Consider the following 27845-nt stretch of genomic DNA (forward strand, 5'->3'; position numbering starts at 1 on the left):
TTTTCTGAATCTTTAAGAGGTTATCAGAAAAAACCTCAAATGCCAAAGAATCTAATGGTCAAGCTACGTTCCAAGGTGCTCATTGGGAAGGCTCTGTTTACAGCAACTTCCTTTGGGGTTGTTTTATTTATGAACCATTTTTTCCTCATAAAAGCTTTTATTTCACCCTGCACATTCAGTAAATGAACGCTAAATACTCATTGTCTCACTGGTTCCTTTTGTGAAACTGAAATCATTATGTAGCCATTCATTAGTAGTTATTTGGCCAGGATCCTGTAAAACAAATGTACGAGGAACTTTCCGTCCTGCTTGTTCTGCTGCCTGCCAGTCTACAAGGCCCTGGAAACAACATGGCAGGTGGGAACTGGGGGAAAAAATTGCTTCCCCTCTCCTGAAGTGCCTCCTGTCAGTTGGAAACTTAAGGTTTTTTAAAATCTTGGGTGGTGATTCTTCGTGGACCAAAATTCCTTACGTGTACTGCCTACTGCCTACATCTGGATATTCCACCTTTGGAAACATGTACACATGCATTCTTAAATTAACACAATTCAGTGAAATCTTAAACTTACAAAACAAAGCCATTGCTTATTTAATTTTTTCTTTTTCTTCTTAAAAGCTGTTATCAGTACATTTGTCTAATGCCACACACACCCTTATATAAATTGATTTCTAAGGTAGCCTGTTTTACATATATCTAAACGCATATTTAAATATTTTACAGGTTTACCTTATGATTTTAAAATATGCCCTCAAAACATTGTGCTTGACTGGTTATTACTCGGGACTCTTCCATTTGTCAAATGTTTTCCTGTGGTCAGATACAGAGCGCATTTGCACTGGAAATCATAATAATCTGTAGCAGCCATTTTAAGAAACTTGCGGTCATAACATTTTCAATCCCTGCTGCAAAATACAATGTACTGTAGGCAATACATTGTCAAGCCTTTAAAGTTCTAAATTGCACCCTACATTACCACTTGAGGAAGCCTTTGATCAAATGAATTTGGTCACCATATTTCTAGTCAAAAGAAAAGTACTAAGAGTTCAGGGATCAAAAGAGCATCACCTTCTCTTACCCTTAAGTACAGAAGACACATTCAGGATACAAAGCACACAGCAATTTTTTTTTGCTTGATGTAGTCTCTGTATTTTGACAGTCCCCTAATCTTGTGAACAGACTCCATGGTCCCTATTTTAATTATGCAAAAAAAAAATGCTGATGCTTTTTTATGGAAGTGGAAAACAGTACTTTGTTTCTTTCTGTTCACTAAAAGAACAACAATTGCTTACAATGCCAATCAAATCCCAGTTTAAAAAATACTCTTCCCATATAAACAGTATTAAAAATTATGCTAAAGGACTGCCTTAGGACTCAAGCAGGCAACATTACATGAGTGTGTAGCAGCCACTGCTTAAGCTTACGACTTTAACAATAAGCTCGTACTCAATTAACATAATTTTGAAAGTAAGTACATTCTGATTTTTTAAGTGTTCATATTACAAGAGAAGCATCTCACTTACAGCCAACATTTAACTTGTTGAAAATAGACTGCAACAATAGGTAAGTTCTCAAATAATGCCCAAATACAAATAAAATTTATACAAATGTCACAGATCTGGTAGATGACCCGATCAAGTCTTCAGTGTAAGTCGCAGAAGGTAATCATTTCTGAATGAACAGAAGAAATTATTTCCTGTGGCTGCTATCTTACTAAATACGATCTGATTTTTAAAATATTAAAATCAATGATTTTTAATGTCTAACAGCCGTGACGGGAGACAGTTTGTATCCATCCAGTCTGGACTTCAAAATGGCTGTTCTCATACAAAGTTGGACTATTTTGAACAGGTGGAATTGATTGTTGGCACATCAGTTCAGAGCTTATTTGTTCAAGTAACCAGTCTCTTATAGTGTGATTCAAGTCTTCATATAGCTCTCCCACAATTTAACTATCTTGTACACATTCAGCATCTTGCTGCGTGTTATTTTTATTACATTTATCTTTCTGGGCAGATAATTTATGTTCACCAGAAATCTTCATCAGGTTCTCCTTGCAGGCTGCCAGCAGCACTAAAGCTGGAACACACAAGAGTGGATTTTAAAACAAGGTGATAAAGTTAAATGTTACAACACTGAGAACCCTGCCGTTCTCCTTCAAGCTAGCCTTCACTCAACTGACAGTCCTAGGACAGTGAGCTGCTAGACAACTATATAATAACATTTACTGAGCAAGTCAGCGTCCCGTAATTTTAATTTACACATCTATATAATTTGTATGTATTTCTTTTCAATTACCATATGAGAAAAATATGATTTTCATTATGCAACAGTTATCACAGTGGTGAATAAAAGTTTCCCAAATCTAATAGGTTCCTTTATTAAAGGAATATATTAAGCAGATATGCCAAAAATACATACCTGTCCTCCTTTTCACTGCCTGGGAGTCTCTCTGAAGACACTTCAACATCTTCTTTCTTGGAAGTCTAGCAGGTAAGAAAAAGTGATTAATGGGTGTTCTAGTATCTCTTTACACTACGATTTTATTGTACATAAATGTGCAAGTAGGATTATTTATAAAGTTAAGAAACCTGTTTTATCAAAATTGTTTTGGTAAGCTCTTAAATATTTTTCAATATTATACTATGGAATGGAATCTATGGGCCAGTCCTGCCATAATTGCGTACTACTGAATCTGAAAGAGGGGACATATGAAATTCAGCTCATATTTACTCTGCTTGAATCAGTTCTAAAAGGAAATAGCAAAATAGTACTTGGTTGGAGCAAAGATAATGGTCACCCTGTCATCTTGACATCAGTGGAGGACAGCTTATAGATTATTGCAGCCACACAACATTTTTTAAAAACAATGCTTGTTCAGCTTTAACATATTTTTAGTGTCACCCTAAGCAGCATTACAACAATGGACCATTATAGCAGGGGACATACCCTTCTAAGTCTGCTTTGGATGGCTTTTATATTATGAATTTAGTTCAATATCCATGGATGCACCATGTCATTAGCCCAGTGACCGAGTGGACAACAGAACTATGATCTTATCCGGACAACATCCGGTTTTGTGTTATCCACTAGTCTGTAGAAAAATTTAATCTATATATTTTCAGGCTTTGGTCTGTAAATGCTCACAGCTAGCTGGTGTTAATGTTCAAATTCTGAAACAATGCAAGCTCTGCATCAACACCAAACACAATACCTAGCAATACTTCATTTCTTAGTATCAAGAAAATAATTATGCAAATCAAGATGTCATGTACTATGGTAAACTGGCTACGTATGGAAATAGAAATCAAATGAGAGAAGAAACCCTGAGGCAGACAATTTGTTCTTAAGTACCCACAAAAAAGCTAAAAATGTGTAACCTTTTTAATATAAAGAAGTGGATCCCCATTCTACGTGCTGCCTTGCATGCTAGCTACAGGTGAAAAGGGAAAGAAAAGAACAAAAAAGGGGTAGTCTTAAGTCCTGATTTAAATGTCATGCTGGATAGGGGGGGAAATCCTCACTTGCACCTTCAGTAGCCAGGGTCACATTTTTTAAATCATGTCTAACTGAAATGATGGGACTGCTGTGGCAGTTCTCCAGCAGTATGTCAATTCCAAATCTCATTTTACTCATTTTACTTTAACCATTTCAACTATCTATTGACAGAAAATATCACCTTGAGTGCAGTCTCTTGCTCTCGATTCTGCTGAACCATTTTCATGTATTTCTCCAATGGGTTTCCACATGGGTCTTCGGCTTTCAGCAGACTTCCTTCTAATTTTGCTGTTTTTTCATTTTGTGTTTTCTCTTCAGTTGCCCCTGATTCTTGAATATGCTTAAGAGAATACCAGAAGAACGGTAGGGGTTAACCAAGTAAACATGACCTATTAATAACAAAATCTATAAAACATCCTATGCTGCTTCAAGGATTTCAAATAGGGACATATAATTTATCAATTTTATCGTTTATAATTTCTTAATACATATTTAAGACTCACCTTTCTGCTCAACAGCTTATTAAAAACCTGTGGTATCATATCACTTAATGTATAAAAACAAACCCAACCAGCAAAACAAATTAAAGGCAAGGAATTACTATATAACATCTCTAACAACATTTTAATTGCACCAAACGACAGCTTCAGCCCATTTAGCTAGGTACCCTTCAAAATAAAAGGCCTTCTACCGAAGGAAGGAGCAACAGAACTTCCTGTGGGAGGATATTCCACACCCTCAAAGCCACAACTGGAACGCTTCACTCTCTCACTGCTGCCCTCCATAGTTCAGAGTTGCAGAGATGGGAGAGTATTTTCTCAGTGCATGAGCTGTTTCGGGAAAGGGACTCCTTGACAGAGTGTGGTTGCAACTGGTTTAGGGGCCAAAGGCCATTACAATTTGGATACACTGAATGCTACTGAGACATCCAGGAGTCCTTTGCTCCCTAGCCTATCTGCCAGTGTCAGTCACGCCCCAGGAAACTAAGGCAGTTTTGGTTCTAACGCTCAGAAACCAGAATAGGATGGATCTGAATAATCAACATCCCCCAGAAATCCCTGCAGCAGTGCTGCTGTTCACATGTGAGTGGATGAAATAAATTAGTAAATGGTTCGCTTAAGAATTAACTGCATTTTCACTTGGTGTTTGAACTGTTATCATTCAGGATATAGAATCAGCTCTCTAAAATCGTTCTCAGGATACACCTCACGAGCACTCCATACAGTTCCCACCACCACAATCTAGGAAGCTGCTCTGCTGCAGAAAACAAAAACGTCCCTCATGAGAGTACCTGCCTCTAAAATAAAACAGAGAATAACACTTGGACAATACTGTTAGGTAGTGTCTAGATCCGGGATGGCCAAACCGTGGCTCTCCAGATGTCCATGGACTACAATTTCCATGAGCAGCTTTCTGGCAGGGGCTCATGGGGATTGTAGTCCATGGACATCTGGAGAGCCATGATTTGGCCACCCTTGGTCTACATGATTAGCAGAGTAATTAATACAAGCAAACAGCCCTACTCCCTTATCAACAGTTCTTACAACAGTACAGATACTTAGAGAGAGGGTAACCACGTAGGGGGAAATCTATTCATTGTTTCTCTGATTTTTAGCTCAAAGATGCATCTCTGAGTACTATGGAAGTCAATCCTGGGATGAATTCAACTACCATAGTGACAAGTAACATCTGCAGGACAATTTTAGTGCTTAGGGAATGTGTCTAGCTGTTTTTCAAGAATGACATTTGAGAACTGGTGGATATGTACATATTATATTCTAAACTTTAAAAACTAATTTGGAACCTATTGTGTGTGATGGCAGGAGCTGTATAGTGGTGAACTACCCTGACTGTGCCCCAAGTCAGTCACTCTAAAACACTTAAACAGTGTTAGTTATGCTTCTGGGCACTTGTTTGAGCATTTATAGGCAATTACTTGAAAACATGCAAAACAAGTTGCAACATTGCAAGACATCTGTGCACACATAAAATAAATAAACTGCCTTGAGGTTTTGAGGACCAGCCATGGCTAAGTAGTAGAGAATCTGCTTGGCATCCAGAAGGTCTGCTCTAAAGGATCAGGTAGCAAGTGATATGAAAAACTTCTACACGAGACCCTGGAGAGCTGCTGCCAGTTCGAGCAGACAGTACCAACTTTGAAGGGCTAATGGCCTGAATCAGTGTAAGGCAGCCGCATCTGCTCAGACTGCTGACAGGTTATTGTGCATAAAACAGCCACTATGCAGTAAGGGCGCTGCAACTTCATTTCCAACAAAAGAAAAATAGCTTACCATGCACTCTAATAACAAGTACCTAAGAATATTACCATTTCTTCATTCAGTTTTTCCAGTTCTGCTTGTTCTCTTTCCAAAGCCTCTTGTCTTTCTCTCAGCCTTCTTTCTTCCCTGATCCTCCTTTCTTCTTCCCAATTTTTCTCCTCCTCCTCCTCCTCCTGTTGTTGTTTTTCAAGTTGCCTTTGGGTTCCTAAGACATTAAGCTCTTGTCCACCTGATACATTCAAAGCAATAATCACAAAATGCTAGGCTACTAAATCCAAATTACAAAATTATCATTTACCCAGATATGCACTCTGAAGCATTTTCTTATCATCTTCCATACAGCATGCCTAAATATATATGTGTGCTGTTACTAGAAACACATTCTTACAAAGGCTGGCAACACCATAATGTCAAGATCTAAAAGCATTCTATTTTACCTGCCATGTGCCTAGTCAACCACCCCAAGCTGGTGTACAGACATTCAGAATTGCCACAGCTTATTTTGTGAAATGTGCCACAGTTTCACTAACATTTTGGATAATTTAGGAAAAAAACATGAATGAGAAGGTGCAAACCAGGGTCTTAAAGCTTAAATGAAACATTTTAAAAGGTAAAGGTAAAGGTATCCCCTGTGCAAGCACCGAGTCATGTCTGACCCTTGGGGAAAACGCCCTCTAGCGTTTTCATGGCAGACTCAATACGGGGTGGTTTGCCAGTGCCTTCCCCAGTCATGACCGTTTACCCCCCAGCAAGCTGGGTACTCATTTTACCGACCTCGGAAGGATGGAAGGCTGAGTCAACCTTGAGCCGGCTGCTGGGATCGAACTCCCAGCCTCATGGGCAAAGCTTTCAGACGGCTGCCTTACCACTCTGCGCCACAAGAGGCTCTTTAAAATGAAACATTTAAAAATGTTTAAATTTAAAAGTTGGGCTTTTATACCCCGCTTTTCTTTACCCTAGGGAGTCTCAAAGCAGCTTACAGTTGCCTTCCTTTCCTTTCCCCACAACAAGCACCTGACGGAACTATGACTGACCCAAGGGTCAACTGGCAGGTTTCATGTGAAAGAGTCCTCCAGATTAGAGTCTTCCACTCTTAACCATGACATCATGATGGCTCTCAATTTTAAGAGGCCGGCTTTAAGAAGCAATATAAAAATGTGCCTTAACCATTCAAGAAAAGATGGCACTAGTGACGCTACAAATCTAAAATTAAGAAACTGCCTGTTCCCCTTCTTTGAACAGTAGCTGGTTTAACGGGCAGCCTACAAATAAGCTTTAGGCAAGATGTTTGGAAAGCTTTGACATCTATATCCTTTGATCAAACCTGCTAGCTAAAAAGGATATTCACAGTCTTCCGAGATGAAAACTCACTTGTGTCCTGCTGAGAAGTAACTGTTGGAGGCAAAGAGAGCGGGCCTTGGCTTCCGCTAACAATGGGCCCGGATGGATGTGACACATTGCTTTCGAGCTGCTCTGGAATGTCCTCTTGATCTAGAGGAAAAAATATGAACAATGCCCTCATTATTCTGCAATTATCAAAGCAGGACAAAAAATGGACACACAGTGTGGGAATGACTGGAGTTCAGAATACGTAAGTGAAAGCCATTAATTAAGTTTCTCTTCTTGGCCAATTCAGTCATTTCTCTGAGAACGGGGCTTGGGGGAGGGGGACTTCGAATAGAATGCACTGCTGCTTTAATCAGAATCATGAGACATTCTGGCTTGGAAATTAGTTCTAGCAAGCATTTGTTAACCCAAGAGTTGGTACTGCTTCAACTGAATGAAGCCTTAACATTTTACTATTCACAAATAAAACGCGAAAGTTAATACAGAATGGAAAGCACTCTAAGCATGATTCATTTTCATGCAACATAAAACTAACATGGCCTATAATTTACCTGTCTGCTATTTGTGAGTGTTCTTTTTCCAGCACTGTAATTTCACAGGATACGCTAGACAGGTCTTCAACCCTTTCAAACCTGGGCCTCACTGAGCATGGGAGCTCTAAGCACATGACAGAGTCATGTGACAGAAAGAGGGGGAGCCAGAGTTATCACCTTACAGATGTCCAGGCCAAGACCACAGACTAAAAGAGGCAACAGACTAAAAGAGTTAAGGACAGGAGAAAGGACACTAGCCAGACAACAGAAAGTATACTGGAAGCAAGCATCAGAGCTATGCAGGAATCCTCTTCTCCTCTCCTATGTTATCTCACCTTGCTTTCCTGCTATGCATCTCAGTATGCATACAAAGAGAAACAGAAGGCATGGCACCCTTGCTCTCTGCAGAAATGGCCTACAACCCAATAAGAGGGCCCCTATGTCTTAGGGGTTTCAGCAGTTGGTTAAGAGTTAATTTTATATGTTTTAATTAAAAAAATAATCAGGTGATATGACAATATATGGTTATGTTGATCCCCTTCCCCAAATGGCCTGGAGAAGGTGAAAAGGAGAGGGGCCCTAGTCATCAAAGTTCTTGCTGGCTGAGACTGATCAAATAAAGTAGTGACTGGAGTCCAGAGAGGTAAGTACACTCATTTTAACTTGACTGCCTGGGGGTGGGCAGCGGGCGATGGAGCAGTGGATGCCTGTCCCAGCCCTGTTCCCGGCCCAGTGGAGTAGACTGCTGGGCCATTTCTGGCATTGCATGGGAAAGGGGGCAACGGAGCATGATATCACATTCAGTGGGAGTGTCTGGGTAATATCACTTCTGCTGACATGTGACTTCCAGGAGCGTGGCAGAGAGGTGTGAATTGCTGACACCACTTCCAGGGTTTCCCCGAAGTCTGAAAAATGTTTCAGGGGTTTCTCAAGGGCAAAAAGGTTTAGAAAAGCTGACCTATAGGACAGCAGCACTTAGAAAATATATAGGATAGCAGTACCTTCTTTCTCACACCTCTGTTTCTGTTCATATCTTTGGAAGAAAGAGGCAGTCATACAAGTGCTCCAACAATTTTGTCTCATTGAATTTTCAGGGTTTTTTTTTTTTGCCCTAGACAGTTTACTTTTCCATATTAATTTATAATAAAAAGCCTTTTATCTATTCTTTTATTCCTTGGTTGTGACAAACATCAGTTGTACTTAGTGGCAAGCAACAAAGGACCAGAGTTTTTCTAATCACTCATTTGATCTTACCTTTTACTGAGCCTACAGCTCTTATAGAGCACTCTAGCAGCTTTGCTAATTTATGCAAAAGACAATTATGCTTTTCTGTAGGCAAAGTATATTATTCCCTGTTAGATAATATGAAATATTACTGATGATTAATTTCTAGTGCCAATTCTTAAAAGCACTGAGCAATTCTATTTGCTTACATCTTGGACCAAACGCAAAGTCAGTGTGGCAGAATGCATGATGACCAGCTTAGTCAGCTTCTTGTCTTTTTTTTGATCAAGGATGATATCCATAGATATAGGATTCTAAACTCAAGGGGCACTTGCAGCATACCTAATCTTTGTCACTCTCTAGGCATACATAAACACACACAAAAGACCACCAGTCCTCTGATTGGGCCTTGGGGGAAGGGCCTTCCCCCCCAAGAACCAATCAGAGGGCCAGCACACCACTGAAGCTACGCCTGCCTCCTCACTTCTGCTGTGGCCTTGGAAGGCTGCCTTCTCTGCTGAGGCTGCCATAAGTCAGCTATCTGACAGCAAAAAAGAGAAAAGTCCCCTACTAATGAATACAGTAGGCACATACTTTCATTGACAAAGCCATGACTTTCAAGGTCTTCGTACATTAGTTTCTCAGGCTTCGCAGAATCACTAATATCCTGTTTCTCATCCTCCTGTAGATGAAAACTAGAAAAAAAAGAAAGCAATTTTACAAATTAGCAATAGTTCCAGTCATTAGTATCCACAGCCCTTTACAAAGGCAACCCAGACAGACTTTGATGGTTTAACAACTGGAAGTCAATGGAGTTCCAATTTGGTACTCCAGTTAGATCTTTTAACCAAAGCAGCTGTTCTTGATAACAGCAGTTCTTACTGTTCCCTCAGCCAGTGGTTTTGCCCGTGTGAGGGGTCAGAGTGCATCAGCCCTTCTAAACCTGAGTGTAATGCAGGTGTGACTGGTGTCTCAGCAGTTTAGGAAGATGTGGCATTTCTGTGGTAACAGGGTGATGAACAAATTGATGAAGATGGTCCATGATTTCATAATATTTCATTCTACATTCCCTCTCTCTTTCCTGGTTTACCACCTCCAGAATTCACTCACCCTTACCATGGCTAGAGCTATTATCCATCCCGGTTATGTGGCTATAAGAACACGAGCCACCATGTTGCCAGAATATTCACCCGCATGGCTCACTCATCAACAGCAGCTGGCATGCTTGCAAACAAACTGCTATTTGCTCTACCTGCTTTGGACTCGCAAGGTACAGCATCATGCAATTCAGTTAATAAAGAAATGATGGCTGAGGGAAGTGTCCCAAGCATTCTGGGACAGGAAGCACCTGATATATCTTTATGCTTCTGAGGTACAGACAAAGTATGCTCTTGGAAGAACACTTGATTGAATCTATTGAAAGAGATATCTATGGGATGCATGAGATTATTACTTCTCCATTAATATGTACCTCATTTTTTGCTCACTGGGCACTGGAGAAGAAGCTGCTGAGGTATTGGAAGCAGAGTCAGGCGGTGAAGGATTTTCTGTTCTCAGAATAGGAGAGAGAGGCTGGTCTGCCTGCTGATGAGATGATGCAAGACAGGACACACCTGTATCTGAGAAAAAGAAAATTACCACTAATCCTGCTGCTGTAATGCCTGAACAGACCTGAAACTGACAAAGTACTTAAAACTAACACACTACATGACTGATATTCATGAATTTGGAGTTTGGAGACCAAGACATATGAAGAAAGTTAGGGGGAGCTTGGTCTGTTTAGCCTAGAGAGGAGACGACTGAGAGGGAATCTGATAACCATCTTCAAGGCTGTCATGGAGCAGAGGTGTTCTCTCTTGCCCTGGAGGGACGGACCAGAATCCATGGGATGAAATTAATTCAAAATAAATTCCATCTCAACATCCAGAAGTTCCTGACAGTTAGAGCAGTTTCTCAGTGGGACAGGTTTCTTCGGGAGGTGGTGGGTTCTCCATCTTTGGAAATTTTTAAACAGAGGCTGCCTAGCCATCTGATGGAGAGGCTGATTCTGTGAAGGCTTAAGGGGGTGGCAGGTTACAGTGGATGAATGATAGGGTTGTGAGTGTCCTGCATAGTGCAGGGGGTTGGACTAGATGACTCATGAGGTCCCTTCCAACTCTATGATTCTATGAATTCTCACTGCAATGGGAAAGATCTGCAATTCCAAATATTGAGCAATAATCTGAAAGACTTGATGGGGTTGTTTTCATTTTTTAAAGAAAAAGAATGTCCTAAAAAACGTAACAAAGTAAAACTTCAAATTGGTGGGTTGCTTTGTCACCTGAGTCTTAAAAGAAGTTAATCCATGCAAATAAAGGTTTTCTGCATGTACCACTGAAACTGTAACAGAATAAATGTTCCTTGCCAAGGAAAGACATGTTAGTGGGGCCAGGAAAAAAAGACTGCTACAATGTGCCCCCTTCTTTTAAAATGGTGGTGGGGGGGGGGGAAGGATGGAGAAGTTTCTATTAGCTTTTAGATTGTAGGTGGAAGGGAAGACAGTAGTGGAAATATTCCATGCTATGGACATTCCATATTTCTTGGATAAACAAGAACCATCCTAATTTACAGAACAGATGGAATCATTTCAACTCAGCAAAAAAAGCCCTGTTATCTCAAGTTTATTTCCATGCATCAATAGCGGACCTAGAGAAGAGCCCACAAACACCAACTTCCCCACTTTGTGAATCTGTTTAGAGGGCCATACAAAAATAGGTTGTTATGCATTATTTAAGAGCCTCTTGTGGCGCAGAGTGGTAAGGCAGCAGACATGCAGTCTGATACTCTGCCTATGAGGCTGGGAGTTTGATCCCAGTAGCCGGCTCAGGGTTGACTCAGCCTTCCATCCTTCCAAGATCGGTAAAATGAGTACCCAGCTTGCTGGGGGGTAAACGGTAATGACTGGGGAAGACACTAGCAAACCACCCCGTATTGAGTCTGCCATGAAAACGCTAGAGGGAGTCACCCCAAGGGTCAGACATGACCCGGTGCTTGCACAGGGGATACCTTTACCTTTTTATGCATTATTTATGAGTTACATGTAAAAGGTGGAAATATAAACTCGGGGGAAATAATAGGTACTTTAAAGACATATTGTGATCAGCTTAATATTCATTCACAATTCTGCAAATGAAATAGGCAGTATCTACTTTTTTCTGTAGTCTCTTTCTCTCTTCTGAATAAATAAAATTTATATTAAAAAAATAGGTAGGATGAGGTTAAAAATGTATGGCATGAGGCTGAACATACTACTCTATTACATGCCAACCACTAAATACAAAATTAGCTATGCACAGCAAGCAGCCACTCACTTGTAAAGTTTAAATTATTATACGCAATCCTGTAATCCACAAAATTGTTTACCTTCAGAAAACATTTTGCTACTGAGGTTCTTCTTTATTTTTGAAACTGGTGTAGAAGACAGACGTCTAGATGAAACAGCTCTTTTTTGTGGGGGCGTCAGATAATTTTTCAACTGGTACTCACTCCTGGGTGTCCAGTCATGTTTTTTACTTTTGGGATGACTGAGGGCAACATCCTGGGCAGGTGGGTCATCCTGTGCTCGCCAAAGTCTTTGGCGAGAAGATAAAGGTGAAGAGGAGTGAGCCTTTGCTGGGCCAACACAGCTCTGAATCACTCTGTGCTGGTAATTCCTGTAGGCTTCTTCTAAATACTCTGCTTCTCTCTCCAATTCTTTTATCCTAGTCTTGGTATTGGCTACAAATTCTAAATCAGAATCCGGTGAAGTTGCATGTTTCAGGGTAGGATGAGGATTGAGATTTGTAGCATTTTCCATTCCAGTATCACCGGCTACATGCAGAGGGTTTAAGAAGGCACCTTCTATATAAATATCACGAGGCACAGTCCCATTACCAGTGTAGTCGATGATGGTATGATTGACAAAAGATGGTTTAGGATTCCGGTATACTTCATTCTCTAATGCTAAACAGGGAAGAACAGAACACAGGATAGAAAAATCAACATAAGAAATCATGATCAAATCAGCTGAATTTGTACTCAAATATATTTTCGTACAAAGAACTCCTAATTCCAGCTTTTAGATTTGCAGAGTACTTAAAGCCAGTAAATCAAAAACAAAAAGTATTCAACTTAACACATTTATACTCTGTAAGGAGCAATCCTAAATCATTTTTGTTAAAACCTACTGGAAGGCAACAGTGAATATTTGCTGTGCAGCTGTTGCTGGTTCACCATTTCCCAAAGGGTTTCTAACACATTAAAAGTGGACATTTAAAGTCAAGTTTGTATTTTACTATGTTAAAGTGAGTTTCAGTTCTTCAGCATGAAAATAACCTGATTCTTCCGTTTCACCATTATCTGAATATCCTGAGTATACATGGCAAGTATAAAGATTTTCTAATATTTGGTGAAATAATTATCTACTTCTATTGATATTGTCAAAAATAAATTAGTTTTTCCAGGAAAAGGTCCAACTAAGCAACAATTTATTTTGCCAAATGACTAGTTTAGTGTGCTACATTATGATAATTTGTGAAAAAACAGATTGACCAAAACACCCCGCCACCCCCCACCCAATCCCAAAACTCTGAGATGTGGAGAGTGGCATTTACACTGCAATCATAAAGACAGTTCCCTGGGAGTAAGCCCCACTGAATAGATCTAAGTAGGATTTCACTTAGTTTTTCAAACATCCAATGCAGACAAAGAGGAAGGATATTATTATATAATACCGTATTTGCCGGTGTATAAGACGACTGGGCATATAAGACGACTCCCCAACATTTCCACTCAAAATATGGAGTTTGTTACATTAAATTACAGTACTATGGGCCACTATGGGCAGCTATGTCTATCCCAACTGAAGTGCACCTGGCTTATAGGACGACCCCCCCCCCCACTTGGAGGCATGTTTTTCAGGGGGGAAAAGTAGTCTTATACGCCAGCAAATACTGTAATTCTGCCCTGCTGTTTTTGTGGGCTAAAATTATACAAAGGAATCCAAAGTTATATGGAACGTTTAGAATTTGAAATACCAACAAACTATGTATAAGCAAGAGGAATAGAAAGAAATGAAAGGGTGAAAAGATGTGAAAATGTTTTACTTTGAGGATAGACCCTTTCCCTTTACCTGACTATTTCCCTAGAGCCTTCTAATTTTTCAGCATTCAGTAGCAGAATGCACAGGGCTCAAGATTTCCCTGCATAACCACCAACATGGCTTTAAAAGTATTTGTCACCATGCCAAATATCAAGTTCCATATTTGAAATTTATGTTGTACTAAGAGCGTTCTGAGGTCAGAAGAAGGCAGAACTGTTGGCAAACAAGAAAGTTTGGATTCAACCCACAACTATAAAACACTTACAATGTTTTATAGTTGTGTACACATTTTATAGAGTGTACACATTAACAGATTGGTACCAGCAATCATTTCTGTAAATAATACTGTCCTTTACACAGACTAACTCAGACTGATGGTCATAGGTGTACCTAATTCTGAAGTGGTTCATATTAATAGATTCAGTTTGGGGGAAGAGGAAAAAGATTGAACCTGTTTGTGTTTGCTTTAATTGTAACTTCAGTTCTTCCACTTGTGCATTCAACTTCCTGATTGTATTTTCACAGTCTGACAACTGTGTCTTTAGTTTGAGAGAGTTCTCAACCTAAAAAAAGGGGGAAAAAGAACTTTCAAAGGAAGAGATTTAAAAACAAGCTCTTATCCAGCAAAAAAATACCCCATCGACAGCAGTTCTGTTTTTGTCAAGGCAGTAATAAATTATGTTTGTTGAAATAACAGTAGCCTTAACTCAGAAGTATATACATGTAGCAACTGAACAGATGCATGTTGTGCTCACAGCCACTGGCATGTGTTATCTACATACTTGTACAACAGAATCTATGTATTTACTACATCAGGGGTAGTCAAAGTGCGGCCCTCCAGATGTCCATGGACTATAATTCCCATGAGCCCTTGCCAGAGAATGCTGGCAGGGGATCATGGGAATTGTAGTCCATGGACATCTGGAGGGCCGCACTTTGACTACCCCTGCACTACATAGTTTTTACTATGTAGTAAATTACTATTTACTACAAAGTTTCAGTGGCTTTGTAAATAACCGTTTAGGAAGAGCATAAAAATATGAACCTAAACAAAGAAAAAAAGAGCTGTCCCACTTCCTTAAGCAGACATTCAGCAATTACTTGGGTGATTATCATTACAGGGGTGATGCTACACTGGGCTCCCATTTCAGGAGGGCGGACTGTAGAGCCTGCTTACACTGCTAACAGTGCATTTCTACGGTCAATTTGTTTTTGTTTTTTTGTAGCATTAATCCTTAACTCAGATTGTGTAAAAACATGGATAATGGGTTTAAGTAGAAATTCTATTTTGTTATTTCTCAGATGGGAATTCTTTTTTTTTAACAAAAGGCTTGAATATAGCATAAGCATAAGTATAAACATCTGCAAAATAGCAAAGTTTACCTCTTTTTGTAATTGTTTCTCCAGGAACTGCTTACAAGTTTCGGACTCATCATGTTCAAGTTTTCTAGCTTGTTCTACTCTTTTCAGCTCTGCTTGTAGGACAATATATTCAGATGATGGCTGAGTCAGCTCTACGAATGTAAAAGATGTGGTGGCAACTTTAGTCACGTCCTTACAGTCCTTCAATGTTAGTTAAGTTAGGTAATGCATAATTTAACAAATAAGCATTCTGTAGCCAAATATTCACCTGTATCCATTAGTGCAATAATTCAAACAGTATCTGCAGATATTTAAAAAATTTTCCATGAAAAGAGAAAAAGAGCTAAACTTCCTTTACTACAACCTCCAGGGCCTAAAAATATCTCCTAAAATCGCTCAATTTGGGTCTGGACTGTGGTCCAGAGGTGCTTTTAAGCCTGTCCTCCCATGCCATTTCTCCAGTCAAAAACAGCACAGGCAAGAAGGATGGGAAGCCCCCTTCCCTCACATGGCAGGCCCAAATAAAATCTCTACATGTCTGATTAGTTTTTTTTTATTTATTTAGAATGCTGGGACCTCTGCACATGGAGTTCAAAACACATTGGGCAGTTAGACCCTCAGTGATTAAGACTCGCCCCACCCCCACCCCCAAATGCATAACTTTGAGATAATGCGGCACAAAGAACCAGTATGAAGGAGAAAACTGGGACAGATATTAATGCCTGACAAGTAGGCTTAAGCCTAAGTAATCATCCTGAGAAGAACACCCTAAGTTTGACAGTGACTGGCCCAAATCCTTCAGGAGTTACAGATCAACAAGAGTCCTCCATCACATATACCCTGGATATCTTGTTGGTCTTTAAGTTGCTACTGAACTCAAATCTTACTCCTCTACTGCAGACCAACTGAAACTTTCAACCACAGTGTAATCACTACACAAACTACATAGATAAACTCTGTTTACTACAATGAAGTCAACTGCTCCAGCACATTCCCACCTTTGGCACCCAGGAGAAAATACTAAAAATAAGAAGAGCCTATTAATGTAAATATCTCAAAATTAATAATCCTGCACTGTCTTCTTAATTAGCTAAATGAATACTCTTGAGATAAAGCAGTTATGAGTTTAATCTTCACTAAACTTAAAGGGGGAAAAACACAACTAGTTCTAACCAATAGGTACCAATGTCAGTCACACAAGAATGTACATACTCAATTGTTAATTGTGTTTCGGAGGAAATTTTGAATTTTAGCAGTTACTTTCTGAAGCACTGTGCAAACTTTGAAAATCTAATATACCAGAACAAAAACAAACAAGAGAATCTCCATGTTTCCATTACACATGTAAACTCATGCTGACAAACCCCCTAGAAAAATATTACAAAATAGATTCCTACTGTCTCTGAGTTGTATGTTGTCACTGCGTGCCTCCTCCAACTGTTGCTGAATTATCTTTATCTGTACCTGAAGCTCCATTTTCTCTTCTTTTAGCAAAGGATAATCTGAGACTTCTTTCAGTTTTTCAGTCAACAATTGATTCTGCTTACTTAACAACAAATCTTGAGCCTTCACTGAGCCTAGCTCGCGCTAGGAATAAAAAAAAGTCATTAGACTATTCATAAGAGAATACATTTATTCTTAAAAAATTGATATATTATTCCTCCAAATTGTCTATGTACACTACTAAAACATGTAGATTAGCATTTCAATTACCTCAAGCTCTTTTGCACGTGCAACAGCTTGTTTGAATTCTTCCTTTTTTGAATCCACAGAAATTGACTCTTCATGTAAAAATATAGCTCTCTCTGAACGGCCAGAGATCAATAAAACTTGGTATCAGATACATTCTGAGCAAACGTACAGAAGTCTAACCCCTCCCCCCCAAAAATAAATCACCTTTATTTTTTTTCTCTTCTTCTGCAATTTTCTTGGTTCTAGCTATATAGTCCTCTTTCAGTTCCAGCTGATACCTAGGAACAACATTGTTACATAGGGCTCTCTGAGGATTAGCTTAAATACTGTACCAATTGCATTTTGCATTATCAACCAAATTTCTAGCTATCAAAACCTCAGTACAACACTCAAGACCTGAGAGTTTTCTAAATGTGAAATTTGGTAATTTAGTAAAAACATCAACATGAGAGAAAGGCTCTTTATCATCTTCTGGAGGAGACTTGTGATTTTTGTTGCATGCCTCTCTTGGTGCCATCTTGCCAACATTTCAACTGTTGAGTATTGACAGGTAAACTCACTAACTGGCTCACGAAGAAACACTACTCACACCCCAAGCAGGGGTCCAAGAAGTGTTGCTCAAACATCCATCAGCTGCCTGCTTGTTGTGATTACGGAACTAACTCCCTACTTGCCTGCTGGGACTATTCCATATGACATGAGAGGAGAAAAGGACTGCGCCAGTGTGACAGCCCCTCCCCTTTCCCAAAGAGTCACTGCTGCAGTAGGGGAGGTATTTACGGTATTTGGCTTAGCAGTCCACATCCCTGCTTTTGTGCTACACACACATCCTCTGAAGGTGAACAATATATTACTTCAGGAGTTCACTCTTCAGCTTCTGATCATAAGCCTCTTCAACAGTCTTCACAGCTACCTCTCGACGATGAAGAGCATCTTCAACTGTTTTATTTTTTGATTCTTGAAGCTTTTGAGCACTGGAACAATGAAAGAAAATACAAAGAAAGCTACCGTATAATAGGATAAATATGGAGAACAGAAATAACCAAAACATCATGGGAAAGTATCTTATTGCAATGGTCCCCCTTTTTTTCTTTTACAGCAGCTCAGTTGAGTTCGCTGAAGCACATGCCCGTTAGTACATGTTGTGGATCATCCTCTAGACTTCTCCTTTTCTCAGGGACTGGCTAGTGAAACCTGGAGGCATTGCTCTATAGACTAGCAAATTGGACAGCCAGCTTCAAGAACTGCCACATGTAGCCTACCTTATTGTTTTAAGCAGGGGTAGTCAAACTGCGGCCCTCCAGATGTCCATGGACTACAATTCCCAGGAGCCCTGCCAGCATTCGCCAACGAATGCTGGCAGGGGCTCCTGGGAATTGTAGTCCATGGACATCTGGAGGGCCGCAGTTTGACTACCCCTGGTTTTAAATATAAGAAGCACAAATATTCCAAGTAATAAAACATGCCAGAGCTGCCCAGACCTATCATCACTACCATCCTATTCCATTCTGCCTTAGCTGCAAATGCTGGTAAATTCGACACCCCTAGATACCAGATTTGCCAATTCACATAAAATGGTTGAAGGCCCACAACACCAAGGGAGGCAGCCACAAGTCAGCCCATTTGCTCCACCAAAGCTACCATTTGCTATTGCTTTATTCGGCTGTGGCAGAAGTGCTGCAGAGCATGTTAGGGTTTCAAAGGGCTGCCTCCCCAATCCTGAAACCCTGAGAGATCCTTGACCAATGTATTAAATCCAAATTATTTTGGGATTTTAAAAGGTACCATATTTTTCCCATTTCAATGGTTTCGCTGCTCCCTCTACTGGTGGGTCAGAGGATTTTTCTCACTTGCTACATTCCCTTCCTCTCTCCTGATTGGAACTTTAGAAGGCCAAGCAGAATTAAAATCAGAAATTACTGAAGGCCAAATTTTTTGCTATGTAAGCCTCACATTCAAGTAAACAGACAGCCAAAGAAGTTGCAAAATAATTAACATACACTCACATCAACATCCAGCAGATATAAACATTCAGTAAATTTTGTAAAATAAACAATTTCCAGCAAACCAAAGCATTGCCAAAGATGGAAAGCTTTCTTGAACCAAGTAGTTCCATGTTTAAAACTCACAGGTCAAAAGCTTCCATTCTCTGCTTCAGTTCTGCTTCTCGGCTTCTTATTGTTTCAAGATCTTTCAGCAGACTTTGTCTCTGTACATAAATCTCTCTGGCATCAATCTATTACAAAAGCAATTTTGTTGTTGTTATATGCTACCCAAAGTTCCACATGACCTTAAGAAGCTGCAGCTCTTCAGGACTTCCTGCAACTATCCATTGGTGCAAAGTACACATGTCCACGAGTTTGCTGATAGACTTAACTTCTATTAGAAAAGGAAACAGAACGAACTCCGGAATACTAACTAGCTTATGGGGGACAGCTGTGGGCATACATGCAATTTTACAAAAACTGACTAAGAAATGAAGGGAATGAAAATATACCCCTGCTTCTTCAAATGTAGACTCTTGAAACGCTTCCACACTCACTATGAGTAAGATGTAGCAACCTTCTCCCTAAATATACGCAGCAAACTAAGAAACACAATGAAAATTGGTCGCACAAGCGGGATAGTAGTAGCTAAAGCACAGATCATCTTGAGACCACAACCCACTTTTTTTTTTTTTTTACAAAGATCTTGAACCTACTCTGATGAATATCCATGTTAAAAGTAGCACACACTGCACAGTGAAGTGTGGTTAGGAGCTCTGCGCCTGCGTGTGTGCTTAGACTGGCGCGCCAGCACCCGTGCCTCCCCCCCCCCCCCCCGTGGTGCAGCACTGGCTGCTACAGGCAGGAACAGATGCTTCGGTGGCCAACTCGCACAACCTTATCTGTGGATTTGATGCCCATTCTTCACCATGGAAATTCAGTCACAAATTGAGATGTGTATGAACTAGGATCTACTGGGCAAATTTATGTCACTCCTAAAATATTTCTGGCATGGATCATGCCAGAAATGACAGCCAACTTTTAGTAACAGGTTTTAAGGGGAAAAAAACATTCAGAAGTGGTTTGCCACTGCTTGCTGCTGTATAGGAAAACTGAATGTTCTTCATGGATCCCACCCAAGCACTAATCCAGACCAACGCTGCTTAGCATCCAAGATCTGATGTGATTGAGCTAGCCTGGGCTAACCAGGTCAGGGTCACATGGTTCTTGTTAGTGGACAAGCCAAGTGCCTCTGAATCAAAATAAATTAGAATCCATTAGCATTGCATTTCGTGACAACTTTTGATCATTACCTCTTGCTGCTTCTGAAGCCTTGCAATAGCATTTCTTTCGCGTGAGGTTAGAGCCTCTGACTTGGCTTGGTGATCTTTGTCAAACTCTCTACGAAGTTCAGAGATTTCCTTCTGGGATCGTGCCCTTTCATCCATTTTAATTTTAGCTATTTCAACATCTTTGAAATGCTTTAGCTGTTAAATTTGAAACAAGACTATAAACTTCAACTTTGCTAAGTTTTTAAAAAGTTACACCACACCTAAATGACAGTTTCAGAGAAATTCTGCACACCAGTAGATCCACATTTCAGTGGACTCAGAAAAGGCAACTCTGCTTAAGAGAACGTTGTCAGTAACAGCCTTCTTCCCAGCAGATGCACTACCCGCTTCCTTCCCCAATCCTCATCACTAGCCCAGGGGAATTCAATTTTTGAGACAAGTGTCAGAAATCTACAACATATACCTCGGAAGATGCTGACATGGTGACAAATGAAAACAGAGGGGGAGAGGAGGGGAAAAGAGAGGAGAAGGGTTGTATTTGGCCAAATACACTAGGAGGTAACCTTTGGGTTACATGCCAACAAGCCTCACACAAAACTGGCGTGCTGTTGTTTCCCAGGTGGAGCCTTCAGACCAAATTTTGATTAATCTTTTCCTCACTGCTCTCTTCTCCTATCTTTACTCATATGTTTGCCTTAAAGTTCCCTTTTCTTGCATCTAGGCTCCCTGCGCTCCCTAAGAAGTGTCAGATTCAGCTTTTCAACCTATCAGCGTTCTCACAAGCATACATACAAAATAGGTCTTGCTGTATTTTCCCCCTCCAAGGTTTTAGTAGTTTATGCAATTCATGGGAAGATGCACTAATCACTAAAATAGGTTTGTCTTCCCCCACTGATCCTAAAGTGTTGTTTACATTTTTCAAAAAAATAAAAGCATCACGTAAACATTAATGTATATTCCCCCAACTTTTCTTTAACCATTCAAAATCTCTGGAATGGGTAAGATGAAGAGGTGCATTTGTAAACTAGCAAATTCTTATTCTTTCTATTAATGATGAAAATAACACTTGCTTTTCTTATCACTCTTTTAGATACTTGGGGTTACATATTCTATCAAAACAAACCGTGCAGAATCTCATCTCAAGGTTATATAAAGTGTCTATAATTAAATTGCCTTCTTTCCCCTTCCATTTCCCTGACCTTTTGAGCCATTTCTGCTTGGAGCTGGTCTTCTATTTCTTTTCTGTATTCAACAAGTTTTACTTCTAAAGACTCAGATATGTGGCGTTGAGGATATTTCTCAGCAAACTGTTCATCAATCAGTTGCAGTTTCTCAGCTATGGAAAAATGCAATGATATCCCATTTAATTTGGTTGCAACTCAAGGTATTTCTGGCTGCTGCTCCTCTTTTTTATATCAGTACAGGTTATTGATCTATTCAACTTCTACTGAAAAGGCTTCTATGGATAGCAAGGTAGTAGAAAGGTCATTTTTAAAAAATAAAGTCAGTATGTGTGCGCATCCTTACCCATTGTTGTTCCTCTATATCAGGGGTAGTCAAACTGCAGCCCTACAAATGTCCATGGACCACAATTCCCATGAGCCCCTGCCAGCAAATGCTGGCAGGAGATCATGGGAATTGTAGTCCATGGACATCTGGAGGGCCGCAGTTTGACTACCCCTGCTCTATATATTTATGAAACAGCCTAGGGGGTGGGACATGTCCGGCTGTCCAAGTTAGAATAGGGCCAATCAGGGTGCAGCCAGCTTTGCCCTGATTAGCCCTGCCCCTGCAGCTACCACCCTCCATCCCTGGACTCTAGCCTCTTTGCTCTCAGATGCCTCAGTGCCTGGAGCCAGCAGCAGGTAAGGGGAGAGGGCCCTGGGCAAAGGGTCGTGGTGGAGGCCTTGCTAACAAGGGCCTCTTGGCCTGCTAGGCTGGCCTTGCTGACTGCCTGTTAAGGAGCTCTGTCCCAGCCCTGCTAACAAGCTGCCCAGCCCCTGCCTGCCCCACTTGATCCAGCTGTGAGCTGCAGCCCAAAGCTACCTGGCCAGGAGCCAAGGGAGGGGGCTCTTTCAAGGCCCGTTCTTAGGAACGGGCTCTGAAGCGAGTACAGAAATAAGACAGAAAAGCAGGTATCTGGCAGCTTAAGCCTTGGATCCGTGGAATTCCAACTTGCATCCGAGCAAACTAGTCTATGGCCTGGTCTAGACAATGGGGCTTGGCATGCTCTTGGCTGGCGATATGACACTTGACAGGAGTACTTGCCACAGGTATCGACTGCTGCAAAGGATGAAATGCATTGTGTGGTGGAAAGGATTTTTTAGGCGAAGCATTTCCATTGCAATGGGTCTTCTTCCCTTCCCCGAGCTCCAGAGGTTCCATATTACACAATTGTTAACTATCCAAATGAACTAGTAATAGTGGTCACAGTGACCAAGCGCTCTCTCTTCAGTTGTGTAAAAAGGATGATCTCATGTGTACTGCAATGTAGTATTTTGTGTTCCTTTATGTATGAGAGAATGGAGAGTGAGTATTCCATTCGCCCTACATTTCTGTGGTCATATGTGTGTCACTGGGCTTCCCATGTTCCTTACATTAACTACCAGTACAGAAAATCTGCAGTATTCCCCAGCACTACTGTATTCTCTCACACAGTGTTGAAGACGTCACAACAGCTGCACTTACCAAGAGATTCTTTGTAACGTGGTATGGGACCCGTCTGAGTTCCTGCATTACACGTCACATTGCAGAGATTGTGCTCTATCAGCTCCGTTAAAACCTGTACAAGAAAACCTTAGAGATGCCCTGCTTATCACATATTTCTTCTACAAATTAGTATTTCAAAATTATGCTGGAACAATAAATACTATTTTCCAACAGTAAATACCTGCTAGTTACTAAAAGTTCAACAAATCTAAATAAAAATTGTGTCATATAGAATAGCGATCCCCAACCTGTAGGCCACGGACCACACGTGGTCCTTTGACTAATTGGAGGTGGGCCCCGAAGGACGCCTTCTCCCTCCCCCCCTGGCCCTTTACAACAGTGGTCCCCAACCTGTGGTCCGCAGTCCGGTGCCGGGCCGCGAAGGCCAGGGCGCCGGGCCGCGGTTCCCTCTCCCCGCCCCCCCACAGTAAAAAACTTCCCCGGGCCGCAAGCTTGCGGCCCGGGAAGCTTCTTACTGCGGGGGGGGAGAGGGAATCAGGGCCGCGCCGCGCATCGTGCATGCGCACATGCGCCATGTGCTGCCGAAATCATGCATACACGGCACTTTAGCGCATGCACAAAGGTGCCGCGCATGTGCAATTTTTGTTGCGCAAACGCGCTGCGCGGGCGGGGCAGTTGCCCCGCCGGACCCCAGCCGGAAAAAGGTTGGGGACCACTGCTTTACAACACACTTCGGGTGTCATTGTCTCCCATCATTCCCAGATGGGACTATCTCGTTGCAGAGAAACAAGCTCAGGGTTCCCATTGATTTGTCATTGTCATGAGTTAAAATTTCTATGAAAATAAAATGTTCTTTATGTTCATTGTTGTGGCGTGTCTGTACCTTATTTTGAAGGGATGTTTAAACATTACCATAGCGATCGGAGAGCATTAGGGCAGTGGTTGAGAGTAGAGGAGTAAACTACCCCCCCCCACTGGGCCTCAGTAAAGGTGTCCCCAGTGAGTGGTCCCCAGCATTGAGTGGTCCCCGGTGATAAAAAGGTTGGGGACCACTGATATAAAACGTACAAATAATCAAAAGCAACACTTTCATAATACCATCTCATCACTTTCAATGCAATTCTTTAAAGAACAATCTGACTACAGTGAAAACAGCCACAAATTTAATGATCAAACATGCATTTACAGTTTTTGGATTGATGCCTGCTAAGTCAGGAGTGGCTTTTCTGCTAATTATTTTAAATCGTACCTTTCGCATTGTCCTTTTGAGAGGCTGAAATCTGGAAAAGGAAAAAAAAAACAGTATAAATTTATTTCCACCCGGTTTTAATACCAGACAATACCAGCATTAACTAGGGTCACCTTAGGTGGGCAGGTAGTTGTGAATTTCCTGCATTGTGTGCAGGGGGTGGGGTGGACTAGATGACCCTTTAGGTCATTTCCAACTCTAGGATTCTATGATTTTCAAAAATAAGATTATTTTACCAGTGTTTTGTAAAGATCTGTCTTTGGACTGATCCTCATTAGCTGCAGAAGATCTTGCATAGTAAGCAACTGTGTAAGAAAACAAAAAAACAGACCTCATATTCACAGCTATATATTTTAAACAGAAGCAGTTTGAAAATTTACATTGACACAAACAACTGGGACAATTCAAATGATGAAATGTATGCCAATGGACAGTGCTTTTCCATCTAAAACCTTCAACTAACTGGAATCTATTGATTTATAGTCTCATACACTGATGTATCACATCCTATTTCTTTAAAATTTATCCCACTACTAGAAAAACTAGTGTGCCTCATAGAGTCAGGAATAACACTTCCCAGAATGTCTCTGATAAATACGATGAGTTGAGTTTTATTTGGGGTTACAAACACATATGCCTATAGGAACTTGTGATATTTCTCATCTCCACTTCAGAGTACAGAGGTAACACCCAGCACACAAAAATGTCATGCTTGATGAGAATGCCTCACATTGCAAAGTAGCATGCTAGACCAAAAGATGCATGTTTTAATGGTTTCCCATATCCCCATTACAAACCTCCGTATGGGGGAGGGTGGGCTATAAATTTAAAGAAAAATAAAATGTGTGGATGTTCAGTGGCTGACAAGGCTGAGTCTTAAATAGGAATTCTTGCTGGATGCCCCCATCTCTACATACAGAAATCCATTTTAAACGGACTCATTGGGTGATAGTTCATCTACTTCCAGTGCTGGAAGGTTGAATTCTCTGCTCTATGGTAATTTGGTGTGTTCTTCATATCCTCAGCAGGCAATGCAAAATCGAGCATACACAGAGACCAATATCTGACACTTGCCTCTGATGACATGTTCCTGTACAGGCCTGCTCCTAGCAAAAATGGCTCTCTTGCTGTTCGCAAGTCAACAGACTTGTCAAGACAATACATGGTATTTTCACCATCGTCAATATACAGACAATATATCCTTAATTGAACATCAAAGCATAATCTCATATATCATTCAAAAGAGTTATATGCCTACTTTATCCTTTTCTAACCCACTTTCTGGGTAGAAGACAGATAGTGAATACTCATATCCACATTTGTGGAGGTGATCTGCCACCAGACTGTTGGAAGCACTAATTAACAACGAGCTGCTGTCATTAGGAACAGTTTGTAGCTGGATCTTTCCACTTAAAACTGGATTCATTAATTCATGTATGAGCTGATTACGAAGCTGAGTCTGCAACAGAGGAAAAACAGCAAACTTTGAAAATATGTATTTAACCCTTGGCAGAAATTGACAAGTGTACTGAGGATTTTTGTTTACTATTCCCAAACAACACCTGGGACATTCCAATTTCATTTTCTGAATTTCACCAAGCTTAAAAACCAAGATGCAGTACCAGAGCTGTTTACTCTTTCTAAACAAAATAGAATACCTTGTTAGAGTTAGCTTGGAAGCAAGGGGAACACAGGTAGAATGAGAAGAAATATAGTTTACATACAACAACAACAAGCCTTTAATAGCATATAAAAGTACAATATAAGAAGGGAAAGTGCAAAAGGATCCACTGCTAGTGAGAACAAATGCAAAGATCATGCTTTAGACATAATACATTCACGATTTCTCATGGCAAAATGTAAAAACTTTGCTACTGGTTCAATTATATCAGAGTTCTGGGATGTCAAAAGTTCTGGGATGTCAAAATTGTAGGCCGTGACTTCTTCGGGTATAGTTTACATAATTAAAGAAGATTAATTAGAATTAGCATCTGCTCTTAAAATTACCAGGAGTCAAAATTTAAAATTTGGCCATGTTCATCTTCAGATTGGTAAGGAAAAAAGAATCTAAAACCAGAATACACAATCCATTTAATTTTAATGTGTCATCCAAAATATATTCGTTTTTCAATTTGAATTGAGGCAATATTAAAAAGGTCTACATTTTCCAAATGAAAAGAGATTATATCAGATTTCAACATTCAACTAATGGATTCCTTTTACATCATTAGCTTGCATTTTTAGATTTTCTGAAATCAAGTCTAAAGGCATTCTGCTGCATTTCAGCATTTTTAAAGACAAAAACATACTCAGGTCCATTAAGACTGTTGCTTATATTAACAACTCCTTGTAATAGTAAAAATAAGCTCTCATCCATTTTCACAGATGATCAGCTTCACTAGCTTCAATCTAATTTAAATCAAAGACCTTCAGTGTGTCCAAAACACCTCTGTTCTTAAACGTCTGATACAGTCTTTTCCGGAGTTCATCTTGTGAAAGAACTTTAAATTCAGGTGAAGACATCAGGATCTAAAACACACATAAAAATCTAGTGAAATATTCAAAACAGGAAAGTTGTCAGTTACTTTATTCTCACACCACACACTACACATCCAAATCTTAATTTCCAAAATTTAAGGATTTAATTAAAAGTCTTAAGGGTTTTTTTTTTGGAACAGGATATTAAACACGCAGAAAATGGAGAGTTTTTGTTTAAAACTGAATGTTCATTATTAACCAACATACATCCTACCACATGATGGAGAATGTTTAGTTTTAGCATCAATATAATATTCTTGGGTTTATAGAACCAGGAAAATATCCAGGGATTTGGGAGGGGGGCACAGGTCGGAAACTGAGGAGCTACAAAAATGTTAAAAGAGCTGGAGTGTTATCACTGCCCCCCCCCCGCAAGCAAGCTCTCACAACCACAAAGTCTGAAAGTGCAAATGCTACACAGCATGTTCTAAGCTACAGGGTTCTTAAAAGTGACCTGACAAGCACCAAAAAAGGTTTGTGAATAGGAGCAGAAGTAGGAAGGAAGCATGTATATCATAATTAAACACAAAGTTGTATTATAAGGGCTGAACGCACTCCTAATAAATCCCTTGAGACCAGAAATGGTCTAAGATTTCATGTAATGTAAACTTTAACTAGCACCCCAGCAGGTCTTCACTTAGAAAAGAAGCATTAAAACTACATGTGCAAAAGGCAATCTCGAGCAACATCAAGTGGCCCCCTGTTCGTTCGAGGACTTTGTGTAGGCAAAAAAGACACCAGGGCGCATATCCAAGGTTCAGCCTATTCCCAAGGTCCTGATTTGCAAGGCCAGGCCGCTCTTATCTGCAAGCAGCCCCGCCAGACCTCTTGCTCTCTCCGCTGCTGGCAAACCAGCCCCGGGAGCGGGTCCCCCGTCCCTCCACGCTTACAGGCTCTGCTTGGAGCGACTTAGCGGGCGAAGCTCCTGAGCGCAGACGGAAGAAAGCACGCCAACCCCGCGCTCCCGCTCCCGGGGCACGAACCCACAGAGCCGAGAGCACAGAGCGCCCGCGGTCTTCCCCGCCCAGCCAACCGCTCTACTCGAAGCCCCGCCCAGTA

General features: G+C 40.6%; 1 protein-coding gene across 6 annotated transcripts; it reads right to left on the reverse strand.

The window, feature by feature from the left end:
* Positions 1 to 559: 559 nt before the first annotated feature.
* Positions 560 to 27842, reverse strand: OFD1 (OFD1 centriole and centriolar satellite protein). 6 transcript variants are annotated; one of them, XR_013232031.1, is made up of 23 exons: positions 27677 to 27842; positions 26676 to 26777; positions 25507 to 25707; positions 24485 to 24553; positions 24249 to 24279; positions 23018 to 23125; positions 21529 to 21665; positions 20351 to 20524; positions 19182 to 19288; positions 17907 to 18026; positions 17257 to 17330; positions 17074 to 17165; positions 16758 to 16947; positions 15382 to 15512; positions 14450 to 14561; positions 12282 to 12860; positions 10351 to 10498; positions 9474 to 9574; positions 7147 to 7266; positions 5810 to 6004; positions 3678 to 3836; positions 2420 to 2484; positions 560 to 2077 (listed from the first exon to the last, which is right to left on the reverse strand). XR_013232031.1 is itself a non-coding variant. In XM_077343205.1 (23 exons), the coding sequence occupies exons 2-23, from the start codon at positions 26769 to 26771 to the stop codon at positions 2026 to 2028; spliced, it is 3042 nt and encodes a 1013-aa protein (XP_077199320.1). In that variant the 5' UTR covers positions 26772 to 26777; positions 27677 to 27842; the 3' UTR covers positions 560 to 2025. The 6 variants fall into 6 exon arrangements, 5 of the variants coding, with proteins under 5 accessions (XP_077199320.1, XP_077199321.1, XP_077199318.1 ...); XM_077343205.1 differs by having other exon boundaries at positions 5823 to 6004; positions 10351 to 10492; XM_077343206.1 differs by having other exon boundaries at positions 5823 to 5980.
* Positions 27843 to 27845: the final 3 nt, after the last annotated feature.

The sequence above is a fragment of the Paroedura picta genome, chromosome 6 (genome assembly GCF_049243985.1).
Source record: "Paroedura picta isolate Pp20150507F chromosome 6, Ppicta_v3.0, whole genome shotgun sequence".
NCBI lineage: Eukaryota > Metazoa > Chordata > Lepidosauria > Squamata > Gekkonidae > Paroedura > Paroedura picta.

What these genes read in the sequence shown, in the direction of transcription:
- OFD1 (XM_077343203.1), bottom strand. Translation starts at nt 26,771, where the DNA reads ATGTCTTCACCTGAATTTAAAGTTCTTTCACAAGATGAACTCCGGAAA. An exon ending in GGCTTCAGAAGCAGCAAGAG is followed by an intron (nt 19,289 to 20,350) that starts GTAATGATCAAA and finishes CTTTTGTAATAG; the next exon opens with ATTGATGCCAGAGAGATTTA. An exon ending in CACGTGCAAAAGAGCTTGAG is followed by an intron (nt 16,948 to 17,073) that starts GTAATTGAAATG and finishes TTTTATTCCTAG; the next exon opens with CGCGAGCTAGGCTCAGTGAA.